The 19,866-nt window shown below is 36.8% G+C and overlaps 1 protein-coding gene across 1 annotated transcript in view; it reads left to right on the top strand.

Annotated features, from left to right (window-relative positions):
* TRAIP (TRAF interacting protein) overlaps nt 1-19,866 on the top strand; it is a 37,364-nt gene that overhangs the window by 4,068 nt on the left and 13,430 nt on the right. The window contains exons 4-6 of the mRNA XM_032208661.1: nt 3,417-3,500; nt 9,982-10,021; nt 15,053-15,180. Coding sequence (XP_032064552.1) covers nt 3,417-3,500; nt 9,982-10,021; nt 15,053-15,180 — 252 coding nt within the window. The remainder of the gene's footprint in view (nt 1-3,416; nt 3,501-9,981; nt 10,022-15,052; nt 15,181-19,866) is intronic.

Here is a 19,866-nt window from a genome sequence, read left to right as displayed (position 1 = left end):
TTAGCAATCATGAGATTTCTTGTTAGACAGTGTAGAAAGTTAGCACCCATCCCTCTCCTAGAAGAATGAAATATTTTGAGAAATATTGAAAAGGTAGAATATTATATTTCCCTAAAGGAGAAACATGCTCTTGAAAAGCAGCCCCCACCTTTGTTAATAGTCCCAACAGGACCAGGCCAATCTATCTACAAGACAAAAGGCCTTCAACTCCAGGATGATGGGATTATCCTTCAGGGCAAAGCCATTCATACTAATCCTCTTCCGGAGGCTGCTGAAGACCTGGTTCTGCCAGCGGGTGTGGCGAACTCAGAATGGCATGGAGCTCATTAAATGGCTCGTGTGATCTACTGTCGCTGGGACAGGAAGTGATTTTGTTATATTGTACTATATTAATTTAGTATTTGATTCTTTTTGTTAGTTTTTATTGTTTAAATGTGGTTTTATTTTCTGTAAGCCACCATTCAGTGGTGTCAACATGGGCGAATAGGCGGAAATATAAATTTAATAAATACATTCAGCCATAATAGGAACTGCATTGCATCAGCCCAAGTTGCAACCAAGCTTGACTCAGACAGCCTATAAAGTTAGCAGTGATCCCCACAACAACCAACAGAATACATTTCTTGCACAGGAACAGGAAGCTCAAGGGCAAGGCCCAAGAGAGGGTATAAACAACACTCACTCTCCACTCCATGTGGTCAGCTACCCAGAATCACACGTGCTTCACCATTAAACCACCTTTCCAATCAGCCTCCTTGTTCCCAGTGTTTCTCCCCACTTTGAACTGAACCCAGATGAACATTTCTTCCAAAAACAGAATGGCAGGATCTACATCTAAAGTATTTTTTAAAAATCTTATGACAGTGCTATTTTTATAAGTAGTCCTCAGCTTACAACCATTCGTTCAAATTACAACGGTGCTGAAAAAAGGGACTTACAACTTGTACCCAGAGTTGCAGCCATTGTAGCACCCTGTGATCAATGAACAAAATGTAGGCGCTTGATGCTCTCGCAGTTCAAGAGCCCTTCAGTTCTCCCCAGTCACCTATCTCCTCCTTTTAGCCCACTGTTACCCTGCCTTGTAGTGCAGCAAGCAGCTCCAGGAAGCCTCAGTCACCCCATCCTAGCTCAGCAAGTGCTAGCAAGCATTCAGTCATCTGTGCCTTCCTTAAAGCAGCACCACATGGCTGCTCAGCAGAGCAGCACCAGCAAATATTTATCCAGCTGCCTTCTCTTCTCAGTTCTCCACACTGATATTTCATCTTTTGCATCCAGCTATCATAGCCAAAGCAAAAGGGCTTTACCTACATACCTATAGTTATGCTACTCTGGGGTATTAATTCTTTTTAAATCATGCCTGAACTGTAGATCTTCAATAAATAATGTACTTTATAGGGCTGCTGCTAGCACAAATGACACATATATGTAAAGTATTCTACTCATGAATTGGTAGCTGCAATCACTGAGGATTGTTTATTTTTCCTGTTAGGTAGGAAGTTCTATTTCTACCATTTGACTTCACCTTTAAAGGAAAAAAAGCTGAAGATGATTTAGAATAGAATACTGTATCCAGTTTTGGTCATCATATTATAAAAGAGATGTTGAAACTCTAGAAAGAGTGCAGAAAAAAGCAACAAAGATGATTAAGGGACTGGAGGCTAAAGCATATAAAGAACGGTTGCAACAATTGGCTATGACTAGTTTAGTGAAAAGAAGGACTAGGAGTGACATGATAATAGTGTTCCAATATTTGAGGGGCGGCCACAAGGAAGATGAGGTCAGGCTATTCTCCAAAACACCAGAAAGCAAGACAAGAAACAATGGATGGAAATTAATCAAGGAGAGAAGCAACTTAGAACTAAGGAGAAATTTCTTAACTGATTCTCCAGTGGAATGACTTGCCTTCAGAAATTGTGGATGTTCCGTCATTGAAGGCTTTTAAGAAGAGATGGGCAGCAACTTTCTGGAATGGTATAAGGTCTCCTGCTTGAACAGGAGAGTGGACTAGAAGACCTCCAAAATCCCTTCCAGCTCTGTTATTCTGTTCTGGTTGCTTTTAATAGACATTCCATTAGTTATGTATTTCTCAAACATAAACTTTTTATAGGAATATGAATTTACAGATTATTATACTTTAAGGTTTGTTATGGAGTTGAATGTTGCTTTTCTTGTTCTAAGATTGATGCACACTGTAGAAAAATGATTTGTTACTATTCATCAATGGTAGATAGCCTGAGTATTACAAAACTGACTGCCCACATATTAGGAGAGAATTTGGTAGGGGATAGCTGCATTAAATTGCAGCTTTAGTTAAAGGTTTACTGGCCTAATTCTGACCCAATTTTAATATTTTGAAATTAAGATTCAGTTGACAATTATTGCTCAGGTGAAGATGCTCAGATCTAGAGTAATCTAATTGAAATTACGATGTACTTGAATAACAGCTCAGTTGCAACTATTTTTGAATTTCTTTCAGTGCAATTTAAATGTGAATTATTTTATTAATTTTAGAGTTCTTGAAGTTCTTTTCTTACTAAAATTACTAAATTTAAATTCTAGTTAAATCAGTTGTGTAATGTGTTCCATTCAGCTATGTTTTGAAAGTTTCAAACAGGATCTTTGGTGTTTTCCCTCTGCAACACAGAATGAAGTACAAAGTTTCAAATGATAATCAATTGTCAAGTGCTGAGCAGTGTGTTCTTATTTAATTGTGTTCCCACCTTTTTCTGTCCTTGTTGGTGTTTGGCCCTTATTGCTCTTCTGACTTGTTGGTTTCCTCCATTGTTTCCCCACCTCGTGCATCCCTGGTTACCATGCAGCAGGAACAAAATAACATCTTGTGAAAGAGTAACTATGCAATTAGCAAGTGTCATGATTGTATATAATACTTAGAACACAAAGCTGTAGCTGCACGGGGGAGGTGGGGATAACTATCACATTCAATTTCTTTCTTTTTTTCTAAAGCAAATAGCACATATTTGGATTTGGCACAGCATGAGCTCAGCCTCAGCTGCTAAGATGAAACTGCCAGAGAACAAATTGCACTGACTTTCCAAAGGTGTGTGAGATATTTATGTCAACATTCCAAAACTCTGTGCTGGAAAGATGGCTGCAAATTTGGGAAGGAGTGCAGAGTGACAGTAGAAATGGGAAATGTGTCACCTTAGGGTTGGTCCCATGTGTTTGGTAACTTACATTAATATTCCCACTGTCCTTGAATCCTTAAATATATGTTTCCAATCTTGCAGAATTTAACAAATATATATTATGTTGATGTTGAAGAAAGCTTTGTTTTACTTTTTATGTTCTGAGATAATTTTCTTTATATTGTGTTGCAATAAAAATACAAATTATTGTTTTAGAAACAATTATTCACATTTATTAACTGGGATTTATTTTTAACATGTTTTCTGTAGGTTGGGAAAAGGCACATAATCAACAAGTTGTTTTTTGATGTTGCCCTAGAGGAGCAGTCCGAACTGGATGCAGAAAGTCTACAGGTAGGAAAATTGAACTTGCTTTGCAAAAGTTTACACTTTTGCAGGTAGTGCCCTTTAGTGATCACAATTGAAGCAGGTGATTCAGTCATTAAGTGAAGCAGTCAGTAAGTAAAACTGCAAGTGTGGTTATGATCTTACTTATCCTTTGCTTTACAGACCTGAAAGGTTGTAAATGCAAGGATTGGTCACAAAGTTACTTTTTTGACATCGGTCATAACTGCAAATGGTCACTGAACAAGGTAGCCGCTGAACAATGTACTTGGAATAAGATTACTATTTCTAGTAAATAGTTAACTCTTACAAGATCTAGGGTGAATCTGCTTCTGCATTCCTTTGTATTTAAACTTCATGTAGGCGGCATGGCCTTTTCCTTTTTACCTTGACTTTACTTTATGAGTCTACTGCTAACTCTTTAAACATTGTGTTTAAACTAGGATTAAGTGAGTTCTGCTACTGGTGCATTTTTAATGATTGACATGCATTGTTTACTGAGGTATCATAAGTTTTTGCTTGTAGCAGTTTTAATTATTGCATGTTGCCCACTGTTGCACGATGGGCAGCCATATAAGTTATTTAAATAAATAAAGCCTGAGAAGAATCTTTGCTTTCCCCTCTCTTAGTTAACATCTACATGAGAATTGTGGGCCAGATCATCCAAAGGCATGGAAATATGTTTCATAAGCATGCTGATGACGCACAGTTGAATATCCCAGCTGACCAAATGAAACTGTTGAGGTGCTGTGTAGTATTGGGAAGCTTTTAGGTTCTCAGTAGAAAATAACAGGTTCAACCTTAGGCAAGACTGATGGATTGGCTATGTTCAGGAGTTTTTTCTCTTTAATTCTTGATAGGATTGCTTTTCTCCAAGTGGTACTCAAGTTTAATTTGAGGGTCCACTTGGGCTTATGGCACTCACTGAAAAAGTGGCAAATCTAGGAGAGCTTTTTGCATAGATCTGTAGATCCATTATATTCGGATTAGACCAGTGGTTCCCAAAGTGGGCGGTACCACCCCCTGGGGGGCAGTGGGATGACTTAGGGGGGCACTAAAAGGCAAGGGGGGCAGCAGGGGGTGCTAAGAGACAAGGGAGGTGGCAGAGGAGTGCTGGAAGTGCCCCCCTTGCAGGGCGCAATTCTGCCTGGGGCTCTGTTGGCCGCCAGTCAGCTGAGTACTTCCAGCAGGGGTGAAATTCAGCTGGTTCTGACCGATTCTCCTGAATGGTAGGACAGATTATGGGCAGTTTGGAGAACCAGTACAATGCACCACTGACTGGCTCTGCCCTCACTTCCCACCCCTCCCACTCACTCCTTTTTGTACCTCATCTGCCTAGAGGCACGGGTGCTGCTGCTGCTGCTCTCTGATTCCCTCTCTTATCTCAACCACACAGCCCAACAGTTCTCTGCCCGGTGAGACTTCCTTTGCTTCTATTCTAGCTACCTCCCCCAAGCCCCAGCCAAGGTATCTATTCTTTTTCCAAGCTATTTCCCTCCGTCTGGGCTCTCCCTTGCAGAGCTGAGCCTAGCATTCAGTTTAAAATCCAGCACAGGACAGGGGGGCAACAGAGCAGCCAGGAGGAGGGGAAAAAGTTTTTCTTTTTTGCCAAGCTGTTTCTTTTTTCACAAGGAGAGGAGGAGAGAGGGAGGAAGGCAGGGAGGGAGAGAAAGAGAAGGAGGAAAGGAGGAAGGCACAGAGAGAGAGAGAAAGAAAAGGAGGAAGGAAGTGAGAGGGAAAAAGGAAAGAAGTGAGAGAGAGGAGCAGGGAGAAAGAAAGTGAGAGGGAGAAAGATGGAGAGAGAGGAGAGTAAAAAAGGAGAGTGGGAAGGAGGGAGGAAGAGAAAGAGAGGAAGAGGAAAGGAGAAAGAGGGAGAGAGAAGGGGAAGAGAGGGAGGAAGAGAGGTGAGAGAGAGACAACTGAACTTTACTTATGAAAAGGTGTTAATTATGTCAATGGAAGAGATAGGAAACTGCATTACTGATATATGTCAATGCGTTGATTTGTACTAAAAATGTTTAGCTTAAAAAAGTTATAAGGAATCACAAATATGTAAGATAAAAGTGTGGAAAATGTAATGTACGTGTGGATGACCCTTTGCATGAGTTGTATTGGGAAAAATAAATATATATATATAATAATAATTAAAAAAAGGAAATGATTCCCCAAAGAGGTAAAAGGCTACATTTTTCTAGAGTTATTCTTTGCTTCCAATGTGTTGAGGAAGGGGATTGGACTCCATTGCCTATATTTCCCTTTCCATCCCCATGGTTGGTCAATGATCGACTATTCAGAGAGTTCTGTGTTGAGAATGATGAAGATTTTGATCGTTTGCTGCTTCATACAGAAGTTTGTTGGCTATCAAAGGGCAACTGTGTGAGACGCTTTTACAATCTTTTTGACACTGTTGTGGAGTTTTTTGAAGACAAGAATGCTTTGCTCAGTGGTGAACTCAAAGAGATCAGGTATGACATTGCTTATTTATCAGAACTATTTGCAAAGTTCAATGAAGTGAATTTGCAGTTGCAAGAAAATGAGATCAATCATATTAAGGCCAATTCTGTCATCTCTATGTTTATTTCAAAGTTAACACTATTCAAGCGCAATATAGGCTGTCACGAGCTATATCAATTTCCGAGCTTGTCTGAACTAGCAGAGAAAGGTGGGATACAAGATGAAGATCTTCAGGTTTTTTGTGACCATTTGGACATGCTGCATAAAGATATGTCTGAGCGATATCAGGATCTTCTTTTGATGGAAATTCCAGATTGGGTGATAAATCCATTTTCAGATACTGAGGAAGATGGGGTAGTGGAGGAACAACTCATAGAGCTGCAAAATGACATTGAGCTGAAGCCAAAGTTTAAGAAATCGTACCAAGAGTTTTGGTTACAGAAAGAAATTTCTGATCGCTATCCTGCACTATGGACAGTGGTTAAGAAGCTCCTTGTTGCATTTCCACATATTTGGTGGAACGTGGCTTCAGTGTGGTCATCCAACTTTTCTCCAAGCAAAGAAATCAACTCCAGATTACTGAACGTGGTGATTTAAGACTCCTGCTAAGTGACTTGAAACCAGACATTGGGAAACTGGTATCACTTCATCAAGGCCATCCATCACATTAAGAATTTACTGAACAGTTAAGTAGTTACTAAATTTTACTGAGTTTACTAAGTTACTAGTCACTAAGGTTCTTGATAAATGACTATCAGACTTTGAAAATCTGTTATCACTGTATCATGTTCAACAATTTTGTTGAATTATCTTTAACTAAAAAGGTTTTAAACTGGAGTTTGAATAAATGTCCAATTAATTGTTACAGTTTTGAATTTTACTGTTACTATCTTCCTTCCGTCGTGCAAACCGCCCAGTGAAACCCCCCCAGCCACACCCACCAAGCCACGCCCACAGAACCGGTAGTAAAAAAAATTGAATTCCACCACTGGGTGGGGGGCACTGAGGATCAGTTTGTAGCACCAAGGGGGTGGTGGACTGAAAAAGTTTGGGAACCACTGGATTAGACCTTTTCCTTGGCCAACAGATTATTTTCAGTCATTCATGCTACAGTCACCTCCCATTTGAACTGTTGCTATGCACAGTGCAAGGGACCCAGAATATATTTTTCTATACCTCTACTTCACCATTGCACTGGAAACTAGTGAACTATTAGTTGTAATTCAAAATGCTGATAGTTCATGGATCAGGAACTAGATATTTTCAATCTTACCTACTAGTCCTGTAAGATAAGGTGTGATCCAAGTCCCATCTATAAATCAATATCATTTTGTGAAACTCTAGAGATATGCTTCTCTGTTATTGCTCCTGGCCTCTGGGATAGCATTCTTCCTGAGGTCCATTTGGCCCCAACTTTGCTGATCTTTAGGAAAGCAATAGAAAGTTCCTTGAATCAAGGCGATCTGCGAACTGCTTGAATGGTGGTTGTTTGATTTTTGTGTATCTCCCAATGCACTATTATTACTATATTTGGTCTTGTTTATTTAAATATATTTAAACCCACTGTTTGCTGCCTTGCATCATTTTGATTGAGGAAACCCTATACATTGAGAGAATCAATTATGAAATATTCAAATTGCTGGAAACTTGAGAAAAGGAAATAATTTGCAGTTATTGAAACAGTTATTATAAGAAAACAGTTAAATGTGGACGTGCAGCACTTCAGAGAGGAAGATAAAAAGGTGCTTAATATTAACACCTCTGTATAAAGATAGATATAGTGTGTATGCTCACATCCACTCTGAAGCATTTTTTTAAAATCTTTGAATCTGATACATCTCCACTGTTAAATTTTATATTGTAATCCAGTGAGGTGGTTTTTTTTAATGTACTCACTTTTTCATGCAATCAGAATCGTTATCTAATGGTAGAAAGCTATTCTAGAATAAAAAAGCTCATATACGTAGAATATGCCAACCCAAATATGCTGAGGTTTGGTCTGTGCAGATGTTTTACTGTATGGCATGGCTTATAGGCAAGCATGAAATGCAGATGATACTTTAAAGTTGATGGAATTAAAAAAAAGTTGGACCTTTCATCAGGTCCTAGGATAGGGTGAGATGAACCTATTAATTAAATTTGGGTGGGGGGTTGTGAGCTGTCTTTTCTGCAAATTTTGAAAAGCATTTTTCTGAAAAGGGTGGTATGAACAAATGTTATAAGAATATTTATATGCTATATGAATATTAACATGCTATACTGTATTATGCTATGGTAAATGCAGGTTTGGAAACTTCAAAGAGAGAAAGGCAATATTATGGGTTTTGCGTCCTTTTTTTGAAATATGTATTTCATTATCCATTATTTTATTCTCTAGGAAATAATATCTGCTGGTGTACTGAATTCTTTCATGTATATAGTCATTATATAAAATATTCATATGCTGCTTTTGTCATTTCATTCACAAATACTTAAAAGAATGCTAAAATACAGTAACACATGTAAATATATTGTAATTTTTTTTCATTTCTGCTAATCCTCTGTACCAGTGGTTACTACCGGTTCTGTGGGCGTGGCTTGGTGTGTGTGGCGTGGCTTGATAGGCATAGCAGGGGAAGGTTACTGCAAAATCCCCATTCCCTCCCGATAGGACTTGGGAGGCAGAGAATAAATGGGGGCAGGGCCAGTCAGAGGTGATATTTACCGGTTCTCCAAAATACTCAAATTTTCCACTACCGGTTCTCCAGAACTGATCAGAACCTGCTGAAAACCACCTCTGTCTGTACCCTCCTGCAGGATTTTTTTAATACCATGATGTTTTCAGGGTTCAAGGAGTTCCTTGTAAGGCTTCTTTCTAGCTTATAGAGAAATTATTTCATTTCGTTTTGACATTTTTAAAACACAGTAATTTTACACTTGATAATGGTAGCATTATCAAGTGTAAAATTCTGAAAGAAAAATACGATATTCATATATAGTATAATATATGTGTGTGGAAGAGAGGGAGAGAGAAGGAAGGACTAGGAATGACATAATAGCAGTCTTCCAATATTTGAAGGGCTGTCACAGAGAAAAGAGACAATGTGTTCCTCAAAGCATCTGAGGGGACAGGACAAGAAGTAACAGGTGGAAACCTATCAAACCATTGTCCACAATGTTTCTCCTGCTTGAGCAGGAGGTTGGACTAGAAGACCTCCAACTCTATTATTCTGTATCCTATTCTGTATTCAATATATTTTCTCTTTTTTATTATTAAAAAGTGCCAATTGTTCCAAAGACCTCTTCAGTGTTCAGTTCATGAAATTTCCTCCAGATTGGTGTCAGTTTAATGCTGTCTGTTTCATCCAGCTGCTAATCTGCATCAGTAGCATCCAAGCTCATTTGAATGAGCAGTAAACAATGCTTTAATTGTACTTAGTGTAAGTGTGTCCATATGCTATTGCAAATTGTTTTTTTGGACTTCATTAAAATAATAGATTTTGCAGATGCTGTTATACTTGGGTGTGTATTGAATGGGTCAGTTTTAATGGGTTTTCATATTAGTTAAAATAGGTTAATATATTTTGCTGGGCAGAATATTTGCCTGACTGCCTTGCTAAATTAAAATATAAAAAAGTTTTATTCTGTGTGTCTCCTGATATTGCTTAACAATTGAAAAATGAAACTGAAAAATACTTAATAAGATGATATTTTTTCTGATATTAATTCTTCAAGATCTTTTATTTAACATTCCTGTAGTTCTAAAGTAGTGATTGTCAAGATTGTGATCCATGGAACTCTGGTGCTCCATGGAGGCTCTTGTACTTTCCCTGCATTGGTCAGCTGATTTGTGATAATAAATTAGTAGCTGAAAGCAGATTAACTGATCAGGCAACAACATTAATAACATTCAGAAAATGAACAACAGTGAACACATCACACATGTTTTGCTTAGACAGAGCCTGCCTGGCTTTAGCATACATTACCTTTTCTTTTTAAGTTGTAAGAATATCTTGGACTTTGTTCTTTAACCTGATTTAATTTCTTTGTGTTTCAGAATGAACTAGATAGGGTGAAAGCTCAGCTATCCATGAAAGGTAAGTTGAAAAATGAGTGGCCTGAGACAATAAAATGTACGTTGAGGGGCTAATTGTTGGTATGGCATTGTCCTAGTCCCATGATGGCAAACCTATGGCACATGTGCCTGAAGTGTCACACGGAGTAATGTGACCTGGCACGTGTGGTGTTGCCCTTTCCTCTTCTGGGTTTCTAGCACACATGAACATGTGATGATCAGCTGGCCTTTGTGCATGCAGCAGTGCTGGAAACTGGAAGAGCTGGTCTTCCATTTTCCAGCGTGAGCATGCACGCCAGACCAGCTGATCGTAGTGCACACTTGCGCGCCATTAACCGGAAGACTAGTAGCCAACACACATGGCGGCACCAGAAACTGGTCACATCCACCTTTTCGGCACTTAGTGCTAAAAAGTTCACTATCACTGTCCTAGTCTTTTTACACAATCTGTATAAAATTTCTTCTGCCTCCAAATTTGAGGAATGAAATTTCTTCTGCCTGCACATGATTAAGAGTAAATGAAATGTGGACTACTTCGTGCTGGGTAGTTTGGTTGCAGACATTTTGTTAACTATCTTGTAACAACCTCTGTGCTAGAAGAGAGTAGGGTTTGTTCTCTGTTTATATTGGTACAGGTAGTCCTTGACTTAACAACAGTTTGTTTTGCGACAAAGTTACAGTGGCACTGAAAATATGATTTACAACCACTTTTCATACTTATCACCATTGCAGCTTTCAAAATTCTGACACTTGGCAACTGACTCGTATTTAGATGGTTGTGGTATCCCGGAGTCATATGGTCACCTTTTCTGACCTGACAAGTAAAATCAATGGGGAAGCCAGATTAACAACCATGTTATTGACTTAACAACTGAGGTGATTCAATTAACAACTGGCAACAAAGGTTATAAAATGGGGCTAAACTCACTTAACAAATGTCTCACTAACAGAAATTCTGGGGTCAGTTGTGGTCATTAAGTCAAAGACTACCTGTAGTTCCTTGATTAAGCTTTTGTTTACTGCTTGATTTTTTGGGTAGTGTTAATCCTACCACTAATCCCTGCTTATCTTGGTGTTGATCATAGTGAGAAGGTGTTCTGGTTCTTTTTGTTTTCTTTTTAGCTTTGTTATTATCTCTTGAATAGTGTGTAAATGTTGTTTATATCAATTTGCCTGTTGATTTGTCTAGAGTGCCAAGCTTCCAGGCATCCCCTGATGTTTTGGGTTTTAGCTTGGTCTGGGATGCTTACTGTTTCCAGTTGAAATTATAGTTAACTTTGTCCATGTGTTGTGAAATTAAGGAGTTTTTATGATGTCTTCTGACTCCTAACTGGTGTTCAAGGGTGCACACCCACAAAATCCAAAAACACTATGCAGGAATTTAACAGGCAAACAGTAAACAACAGCCTAATCAAGGAGCTACCAAGGAGAAAATAATTTTCCCACTAACACTGACAGGCAAGCTACTGTATATAAACAGAAAGCAAATCCCAGGCCCTTCTAGGATTGAACATATTACCTAGTTGAGTAATGAAACGTCTGCAAACAACCAACCAAGCTCAGAGAGAGACTCCACAGTTCAACTCTGACCTACATATAGTCTCTTTTGTTGAGAGTAAACTAAATGCCATGAACCACCATATTTAGCCAATAAATAAATAAATAAATGAACCACTAATTGATTATAGGCCAACTCTTGTTTGGCCATAGATTTTACATGATAAAATTGAGCTTGATGAACATCTAAATACCCCAACTTTAAATAATTATTTTGGGAAATACTGCATTTATCTGCTAGTGTCCAGGGTTGTGCAATAGAAACATTATAGGTTTGATTCATTGAATTGAAATATAAGAAACTTATGAGGATGTTCTGTGAGTCTTATTATTCATTCCCTTCCATTTCCACAATTTTAAGAATATGATCTTTTTATTATTCTCTATAAATGGTTATGAGTCATAAAGAGTGAGGGAAATGTAATTTAATTTGAAAGACAAAAGTCTTAAAATATCAGAACACGGTAAAAAAGAAAGTTTTATAAGAGCGGTCGGGAATAGTCATTGTTTCTAAAACATTCATTCTTACTGGATTATTTTCTTTCCCATATATTTGCCGTGACGGTGAAATGGACATCCTCCCACATACTCTGCATTCACTAATTGACCCTGAGCAGTGAAAGGAAGAAGAATCAGTAGGAGCCTGTAGTCCACCATAAAGTTATTTTATCTCAGACATAGTATTGCTGGCATGCTGAACTAGTAGGAAGAGATACATAATAAGGTTATCCAGGGAAATTATCCAAAAACATTCCATGGTCATGCTTTATAGTAATTTCCTCTGTGTCTGGCTATTTTATTGCCTTTCCTTTGCAATCTAGTAGGCCAAGGGTATATAAGCTCTAGTTTTGCATTTGATCAGGGTTGCCCAGCACAAATTTCTATTGCTTTGCTGGGATGCCCAGGAGATTCTGCTTTATTGTTTGCCTGCTAGTAAAATTACATTGTATCTTCAAAGTGATTTGGTTGCTTTAGGTGAGTGGGGTTTTGGCCAGAACAATTTTGTACTGTAATTCAGACTGAAAGGATGAGAAGGAAGGCAGTCTTGCAGCACTCTCTTGCCATTTTGCAGACTTGTGCTCTCTGCCACCTCCCTTGTCCTCTCCCATTCTGAACCCATTTGAGGGAATTTCAATTTGGCCAGCAAATTTTATTTTGAAAAAAAACGGTACAAGTTAATGGGTACCAGTGGAAAGCACCATGAGATGCAGTATGAATCCAAGTATAATGAAAGCTGCATGGTCGAATTTGAATTTTTGCTGGCTGACTCTGCAAGTGGTGGACAGTTTTGATGTATGTTTTGGATTCTGCTGATTGACTCAGTGAGGGAAGTAAATATGAACAGTATTCAAAGTGAGTACTTGTTTTTGTTTGTAAGCATTTGTGTAAAATTATGTACGTGTTTATCAAGGAAGTAGATGATGTGCACATTGCTTTACCTTCCTTTCAGTTATATGGTGCACTAGTCTGTGTGCTTGTATACGTTTTTACACACTAAATCTCCTCTGCTGATTACTATTGTCTGTCTGATTTCCTAGCTGCAAGAGAGGAATGGGAGATAGATTATAGATACAAATTGCATTGTATCTTCAAAGTAATTTAATGATTGCTCTAAGTGAGCCAGGTTTTGACCACAACACTACAAATTCAGGATTCAGTAATGTCATTGTATCCAATTTACCTTTTTAGATTGAGACTCCAGCAATTGAAATAATATGTATCAGAATACTTTGCTGACTTGTAGATTTCTAAAATCAGTTATACATTGCATCAGAAGCATTTTGGAACAATTTTTTTTTTTAAAAAAATTAATGGTTAAGGCTCTCAGTGGTGGTTGAAACTAACAGTCTTTAATTTGGAAGCAAAGCAGAGTACCACTATGAATACCAGGGACAGATAATAAACATACTCAAAAAAGAAAAGGGCAAACCATTTCCATACTATAAAGAAAACTGTAGTCACTAGGAATCAAATTCATCTACAGGTATTTCTACCTTTACCTGTGAGAGTGAGACAGTTTCATAGCTCTTCCTTCCTTGAATATAACATTTGTCTCTTATGAGATCTTAAAGGATAATAATATTTACAACCATACAAACTGGGCCAGGAGTTTTGTTTTCCTCACCCCAAAGCACAAGCTGTAGTGAAAGTGAATGACAAGACAGCAGTGTAATCATTCAGCAAAACAGCCCTGCCCTCTTGTTTCACTGTACTTTTTGTCAATACATACCAATCTATGAGAATCCTAATTGAGAAAACAAAAAACAATACTTCTACAATTGGTCTTCAAAGTGTCATTAGTACATCATTCTGTAACTGTTGGTTCATGGAATGCAGTGACTCTTTGCAAGGCATTGCCCCTATGCTGGAGTACATTCTGATCCTGAAGAAATAGGATGGTAGGGTGTGTATTGCCTCAGCCCAATGAACAAGCTCTGAAGGGATATAAAAGAGGCTTTGAAATCTGGTGGAAGTTTTTAACAAGGATTATTTCTAGCACTTTGTATCCAGAGCTATTGATACACCGGTTTTGGCAGATCTCCAAAGATTTTTAAGACCAGAATGGGAAATCCTTAATCTACAAGAAAAGTCCTTTAGGACTGTAGAAGATTGTAATTGACCCTGAATGAGATAGTGGATGATGTCAAAACCAAAAGGAGATGGAGAGTTCAACTTGAATCTCATCTACAATATGTCAGCCCATCCTTTTTCTACCCTCTTTCTTTACAATTGTCTCTCCTTGTATATTTGCACATACACAATACAAAAAGAAAGTTGAAAGGGAAGTGATTCCCAGAGGAGTGTTCCAAAAAAATAGGTACGTCCATAGCTTTTGGAGAGCCAGATAAAGACAGTGACTTTATTGCAGTTTTGGTCGACAAGATGCAAAAAATATTCTGAGACTCTAGAAAGAGTGCTTTCTAGAAGAAGAACAAAGATGATTGGTGGGCTGGAGGCTAAGCCGTACAATAAACACTTGCAAGAACTGAGAATATCTATTCTAGTGAAGACAAGGCCTGGGGATGATATAATAGTTTTCCAATTTTTGAGAGACTGTCAGAGTAGGGGATCAACCTATTCTCCAAAGCACTTGAGGGCAAGGCAAGAAGTAACAGAAGGAAGCTTAGCAAAAGACAGATCTAACCTAGCTAGAATTAAGGTGAAATTTCCTCGGTGAGAGGAATTAATCAATGGAATGACTTGACTCCAGAAGTTGTAGGTGCTCCATCACTGGAGGTTTTTAAGAAGTAAAGAGACAGCCATTTGTCCGGAGTAATGTAGAGACTCCTGCTTGAGAAGGGGTTGGACTAGATGATCTCCAAGGTCCCTTCCAATTGTTATACTGCACTCTGCTTGCATGTACTGCCTCTGGCTAAATTTCTTTCTCACTCAATTCTAGATGTTTGCTATGTGTGTTAAGAATTATTTCTTCACTAAATATTAAAAATAATAACGTTCAGGTGGCCCTTACTTCCATTATATTTTTTTGCTTCAGACAAAGAAAAACGAGATTGTCAATCTATTGTAAATGCATTGAGAGAGACACTGGATCTACGTAATGCCACTATCGAATCACTCCAGAAAGCTATTTCTGACACGGAAATGCTGTGTTCTACACTCAAGGTATGTTGAAAATTATCGGGTTTATATTATGATTGTCATCTCTAAAGTTGAAAGTTAAGGTGCAGTCTGCTTATTGTTTATCTTGGATTAATCTTGCAGGGATAAAAAGAATTGGCTATTAGGGTAATCTTAAGTGAATGAGAAAAAGCTACTTACTTCAGCAATGTTCCATAGTTTACTAAAATAGTTCAAATATTGCACAAAGGTAGAGACCAATTGGTCCAACACATATAATTGGATTTCAGTCCAATCAAACTTATAAGCATCAATAATTAAAGTGAGGGTTATACTGCAATAACATCTATATGGCCACAAAGTTCCCATGTCGTCTATAACTCAATCCTGAATGTATCATTAAACTGGTGTGGAGGAGTTTGGGATAATGTCTTATGTCATTGCTTGGAAATATATTTTGTAAAGCTAATGTCTTGTATTAAAATTTTGTGTAGACTTGTAAGGATTGGCTTTTTGTTCAGTTGAATAAAGGTTGATTATGGCCCCCAGTCCATTAGAAGAGGAAAAACAAAATGCTCAAGTAAACTGCACTCCATCATAAATCCCTGAGAAGGAAGTTGGAAGCATATCCTCACAAGGGACTTTAGTATAGGCTTCCCACTGGAGAGGTCTTGTTTTTTTCTTCCCCTTATGTCCAGTGAAAAGTTGTTCTGAAGGGTTGTGCAGAAATGAAGAACAATAGGAAAAGAAGAAAATGCCTCTTTCCACCTTCTAGTGGAGAACTCTTTGAATAGATTTCCACTGATGGGAAGCCAAGTTGGTAGTGATATTAGTAGTAGAGCTATAGATCCAACATCACGATTTTTAAAAAGGAGATTCTTAACTAAGAATTATCATTTGATTGTTCAACAGTTGGAGACATTTAGGTGAGAGATTTTTATTTCATAGTTGTTTTCTGCAACTGATGTAGATTAGTTATAAGTTCTTATTCCTGCCATTAGATTTTTCTGTGAATGCTCTTTAAAAGATTAGATGGTATTCAACTGATTTTTGTTTAAAGTTGTATTTGAACATATATATATTCATAATAAATACATTGTCCTTTTCTTTTTTTAATATTGTAAGCTTTCTGAACAATTGATATTGCAGTGAAGACCCACCCTCTTTAATTACGCATATATTTGCAGCACTAAGCCTGTTGTTTAATTTGAAATATTCTTGCAACATTCCCAAGGTGTTTCACTTAAAATGGCCTTTCGGGTTTTCTGTACATTATTTTATTTAACTTTTAATCCCATAATTGCAATATAGAACTATAAATGAAGCTGGTTAGAACATTTTTTTTAGCCAGATGCATATAACTAACCAATTACTCTAGTGTTTCTGAGGATATGTTTCTCTGAAATCAAATCAAATAGTCTATGTTTCCTATTTAGTTTCAAAAAGTTTTTGAAATCTGTCTCAAACAATTCAAAATTGTAAAAAAATAATTATTTTGAGCTATTCTTTTCCTGTTAAGACAGCAATGCAAACTCTTTTAATGCCCACTGCATTGAACCTTTGTAGCTTATTCCTGTTCATGGAAACTGAATTTTAATAGACAATTTTCTTATTTTGGATTTACAAAATCCAAAAGAGATACATTATGAAGAAATTCCTAAGAAAAGCTAAAGAGAGAAAGAAAAGAAATCAGCTTTGGAGACTTTACTTAAAAAGAATAAACATCAAGACCCTTAAAAGTAAAAGAAAGCTTTACAAAGTTACCTTATTCGTACAAGGTTAAAATATATGTGATTCTCTGGTTTTTCCCTAGCAGCTTTTAATGTTTTTTCTCGACTAGGACAGAATCATGAGGCTTTAAAAAGGTAAGATATGGAGAGGAGATAGTTTTTGTTGCATTTTTAGAGAAAGTGACGAGCTACGGTATTAAAATTGAGAACAGATGAAGAAAAGTTGATAAGAATTCAATTTGTGTGATATCATGTGAAGGAATTAAAGAATAAGATGTATAATATATTTCTTCTAGTAACAACTAATGATTTAACTTTAACTTTTAACTTTGAATTATGAAGTTTTAAAGATATTAGATAAGATACAGGAAGAAGAGGGTTTTTGGTTTTTTTTGCTTTGCATCTAGAGAAAATGACAAGATACTGTATAAAGTAATGTAACATTGTAAGTATATGTTTGTACTTGTCCTAATGAAAGGGTTAGGAATTTGCTTGTTAATGCTTATCTGGATATTAAGAATCTTCTGAAAGACACATTTCATCATACTGTGAGAATTTCCTTCTAACCCAGGATGAAATAACCTTTATTAAGTTCAAGGATTAAAAACAAAATTTTAATTTTTGGAAAACAACAAAAGGAGGACTAGTTGATTGTGGAAAGCTGAGGAGTTAGATGGATTTGAAAGAGGTTTTTTGTGGGTGTTTAAAACTTATAAAGGAGTTATCAAGATTCTGAAATTATCTGTAACAAATCCTCTCCTGGAAACTTTTACTGGTTAGAAAATATATGATCAGAGGAGACTCTGAAGGTTGACAAGAGAATTAAATAAATTAGAATTAAAGGAGAAGAGATCAGTTAATACATTGGACCAATACTGTTTGACTATAGAATAAATTAAGGCTCTTTGGGAACAATGTGCTCAGAAATTACATGCAAGATTGTTCGATAACTCGTATCAGGCTCCAAAAACCAAGTAAGACAGGCTGTGTTGATTCAAAGCAGTTTTCTTTATTATTCCTCACCTATAGGCTGAAATCTTGCCAATCTAAGAGAAGCTATTTAAATGACTAACGATATACTCCGAGAACTTATAAGAAAGAGCTGTATTGACCCTCACCCTCCCAACCAAACTATCAAAACGTCATTATCTCTTGCTTCTCTGGAATACAGCCTCTCTCTCCTGGGAATCTGGTCTACATTTCATCACTAATCAGGTTGCCTTCATAACTTTGCAAGGTCTTAATTCAAGGACGGCCTTTATCTTTCTGTATAGAAAAGAGAATGATTTTTTTTAAATTAAATTCCTACATTATAAGAATGATGTGGAAAAAAGATATCACAATGGATTTACAGTATATTTGAAATTGGCTAATATCTAAACAAATACAAATAATAAATCAGAAGAATGATTTGGAAAGTTTTCTTATGTTGGGTTTACAAAAGAACATTTTAAACTATTGAAGCCATTCTTGAAAAGAAAGAAAAAGAAAATAATATGAAATCAACTTCTGGGGCGTTACTTGAAAGGATTCAAGACCAAGCTTTTTAGAAGGAAATGGAAAGACTACAAAATGAACTATTTGTCCAGGGTTAGAATACGTATATTATGATTTCTGGTAGCTATAAATGGAATTTCTTTTTGATCAGAACTGAATGTCAGTGTTTTAAAGTTTTGTTTATAAGAAGGGAGAGATTTCTTTTGCTTTAATTCTTGTAGAAAGTGATAAGTTGAATTACAAAATGGATTTATGTTGAATTACAAAATTTGATTATTAATATAAGGAATGAGATATGGGAAAACATTTTACTAAAATACTAGAAAAAGAATTAAGTTACTGAATGTTTATACTTGACTGGAGGGATATATTTTATATATTTTTCTTTTTTCCCCTTTTTACATCACTTTATACTTCTTTTTTTACTTTTTATAGTTTCCTATGTTTGTGTTATATCTTCGTCTTTGTATTTGTAAACTTTAATAAAATTATTTAGCATCTGATATCTCTTCCAAGGCCTTCATTTCAATCCTACTGGATGCTAGTCTGCAACAAGTTTCTTGATGTCTGACTCCTTTGCTTTTGATAGTTAATCCTAAAAGGCAGAAGCTATCTGCCACTTTTGTATCTTTACTGTCTATTCTAAAAGAGATTGTTGCCCTGTTATCATTGATTTGGTCCTTATATTTAAAGTTACCGTATTTTTCGGAGTATAAGATGCACTGGTGTAGAAGACGCACCAAGGTTTTGAACAGTCATACATACATACATACATACATACATACATACATACATACATATATATATATGCCTGTATACACACACACACACACACACACACACACACACACACACATATATACACACACACATATACATATATACATATATATACATACATATACATACATATATATATATATATATATATATATATATATATATATACACACACACACACACAGATACACAGATATAGATATATATTTGCACTCTGCAGATCTCCCCAAAATGCCCCGTTTTTCACGAAAATGGGCGTGGGTTTTTTTTTGTTTTTTTTTAAAGGGCATGAATAGCCATTAGGAAGCTTGTAGAGTGTTTTGGGGGGACAAAAAGGCAAAAAATGACCCATTTTTCGTGAAAACTGGCCCATTTTTTGTCAAAAAAGAGGCATTAGGAAGCTTACTCCTGGGGGTTGGAAGGGCAAAATTGAGGAAGAAACTGCCCATTTTTTGCTCATTTCTGCCCTCCCCAGCCTCCAGGAGCTTTTTGAAAGCCTCCTACAAGCTATGCATGGCCATTTTGGTGAAGGGTGTAGGGTTTTTGGAGGCAAAGTGCTGTATTCAATGTATAAGATGCACTCAGATTTTCAGCCTCTTTTTTGAGGGAAAAATGTGTGTCTTATACTCCAAAAAATACAGTAATCCCATTTTTGTCTATTTTCCTTGACTTTTATTATTAGAACTTGCAGATCCCTTGTACTTTTGGCTATTAAATTAGTGTC

Source organism: Thamnophis elegans, chromosome 2, assembly GCF_009769535.1.
Source record: "Thamnophis elegans isolate rThaEle1 chromosome 2, rThaEle1.pri, whole genome shotgun sequence".
Classification (NCBI taxonomy): domain Eukaryota; kingdom Metazoa; phylum Chordata; class Lepidosauria; order Squamata; family Colubridae; genus Thamnophis; species Thamnophis elegans.
The sequence above is the reverse complement of the archived record's forward strand: the minus strand, read 5'-3'. Positions and strand labels throughout refer to the sequence as shown.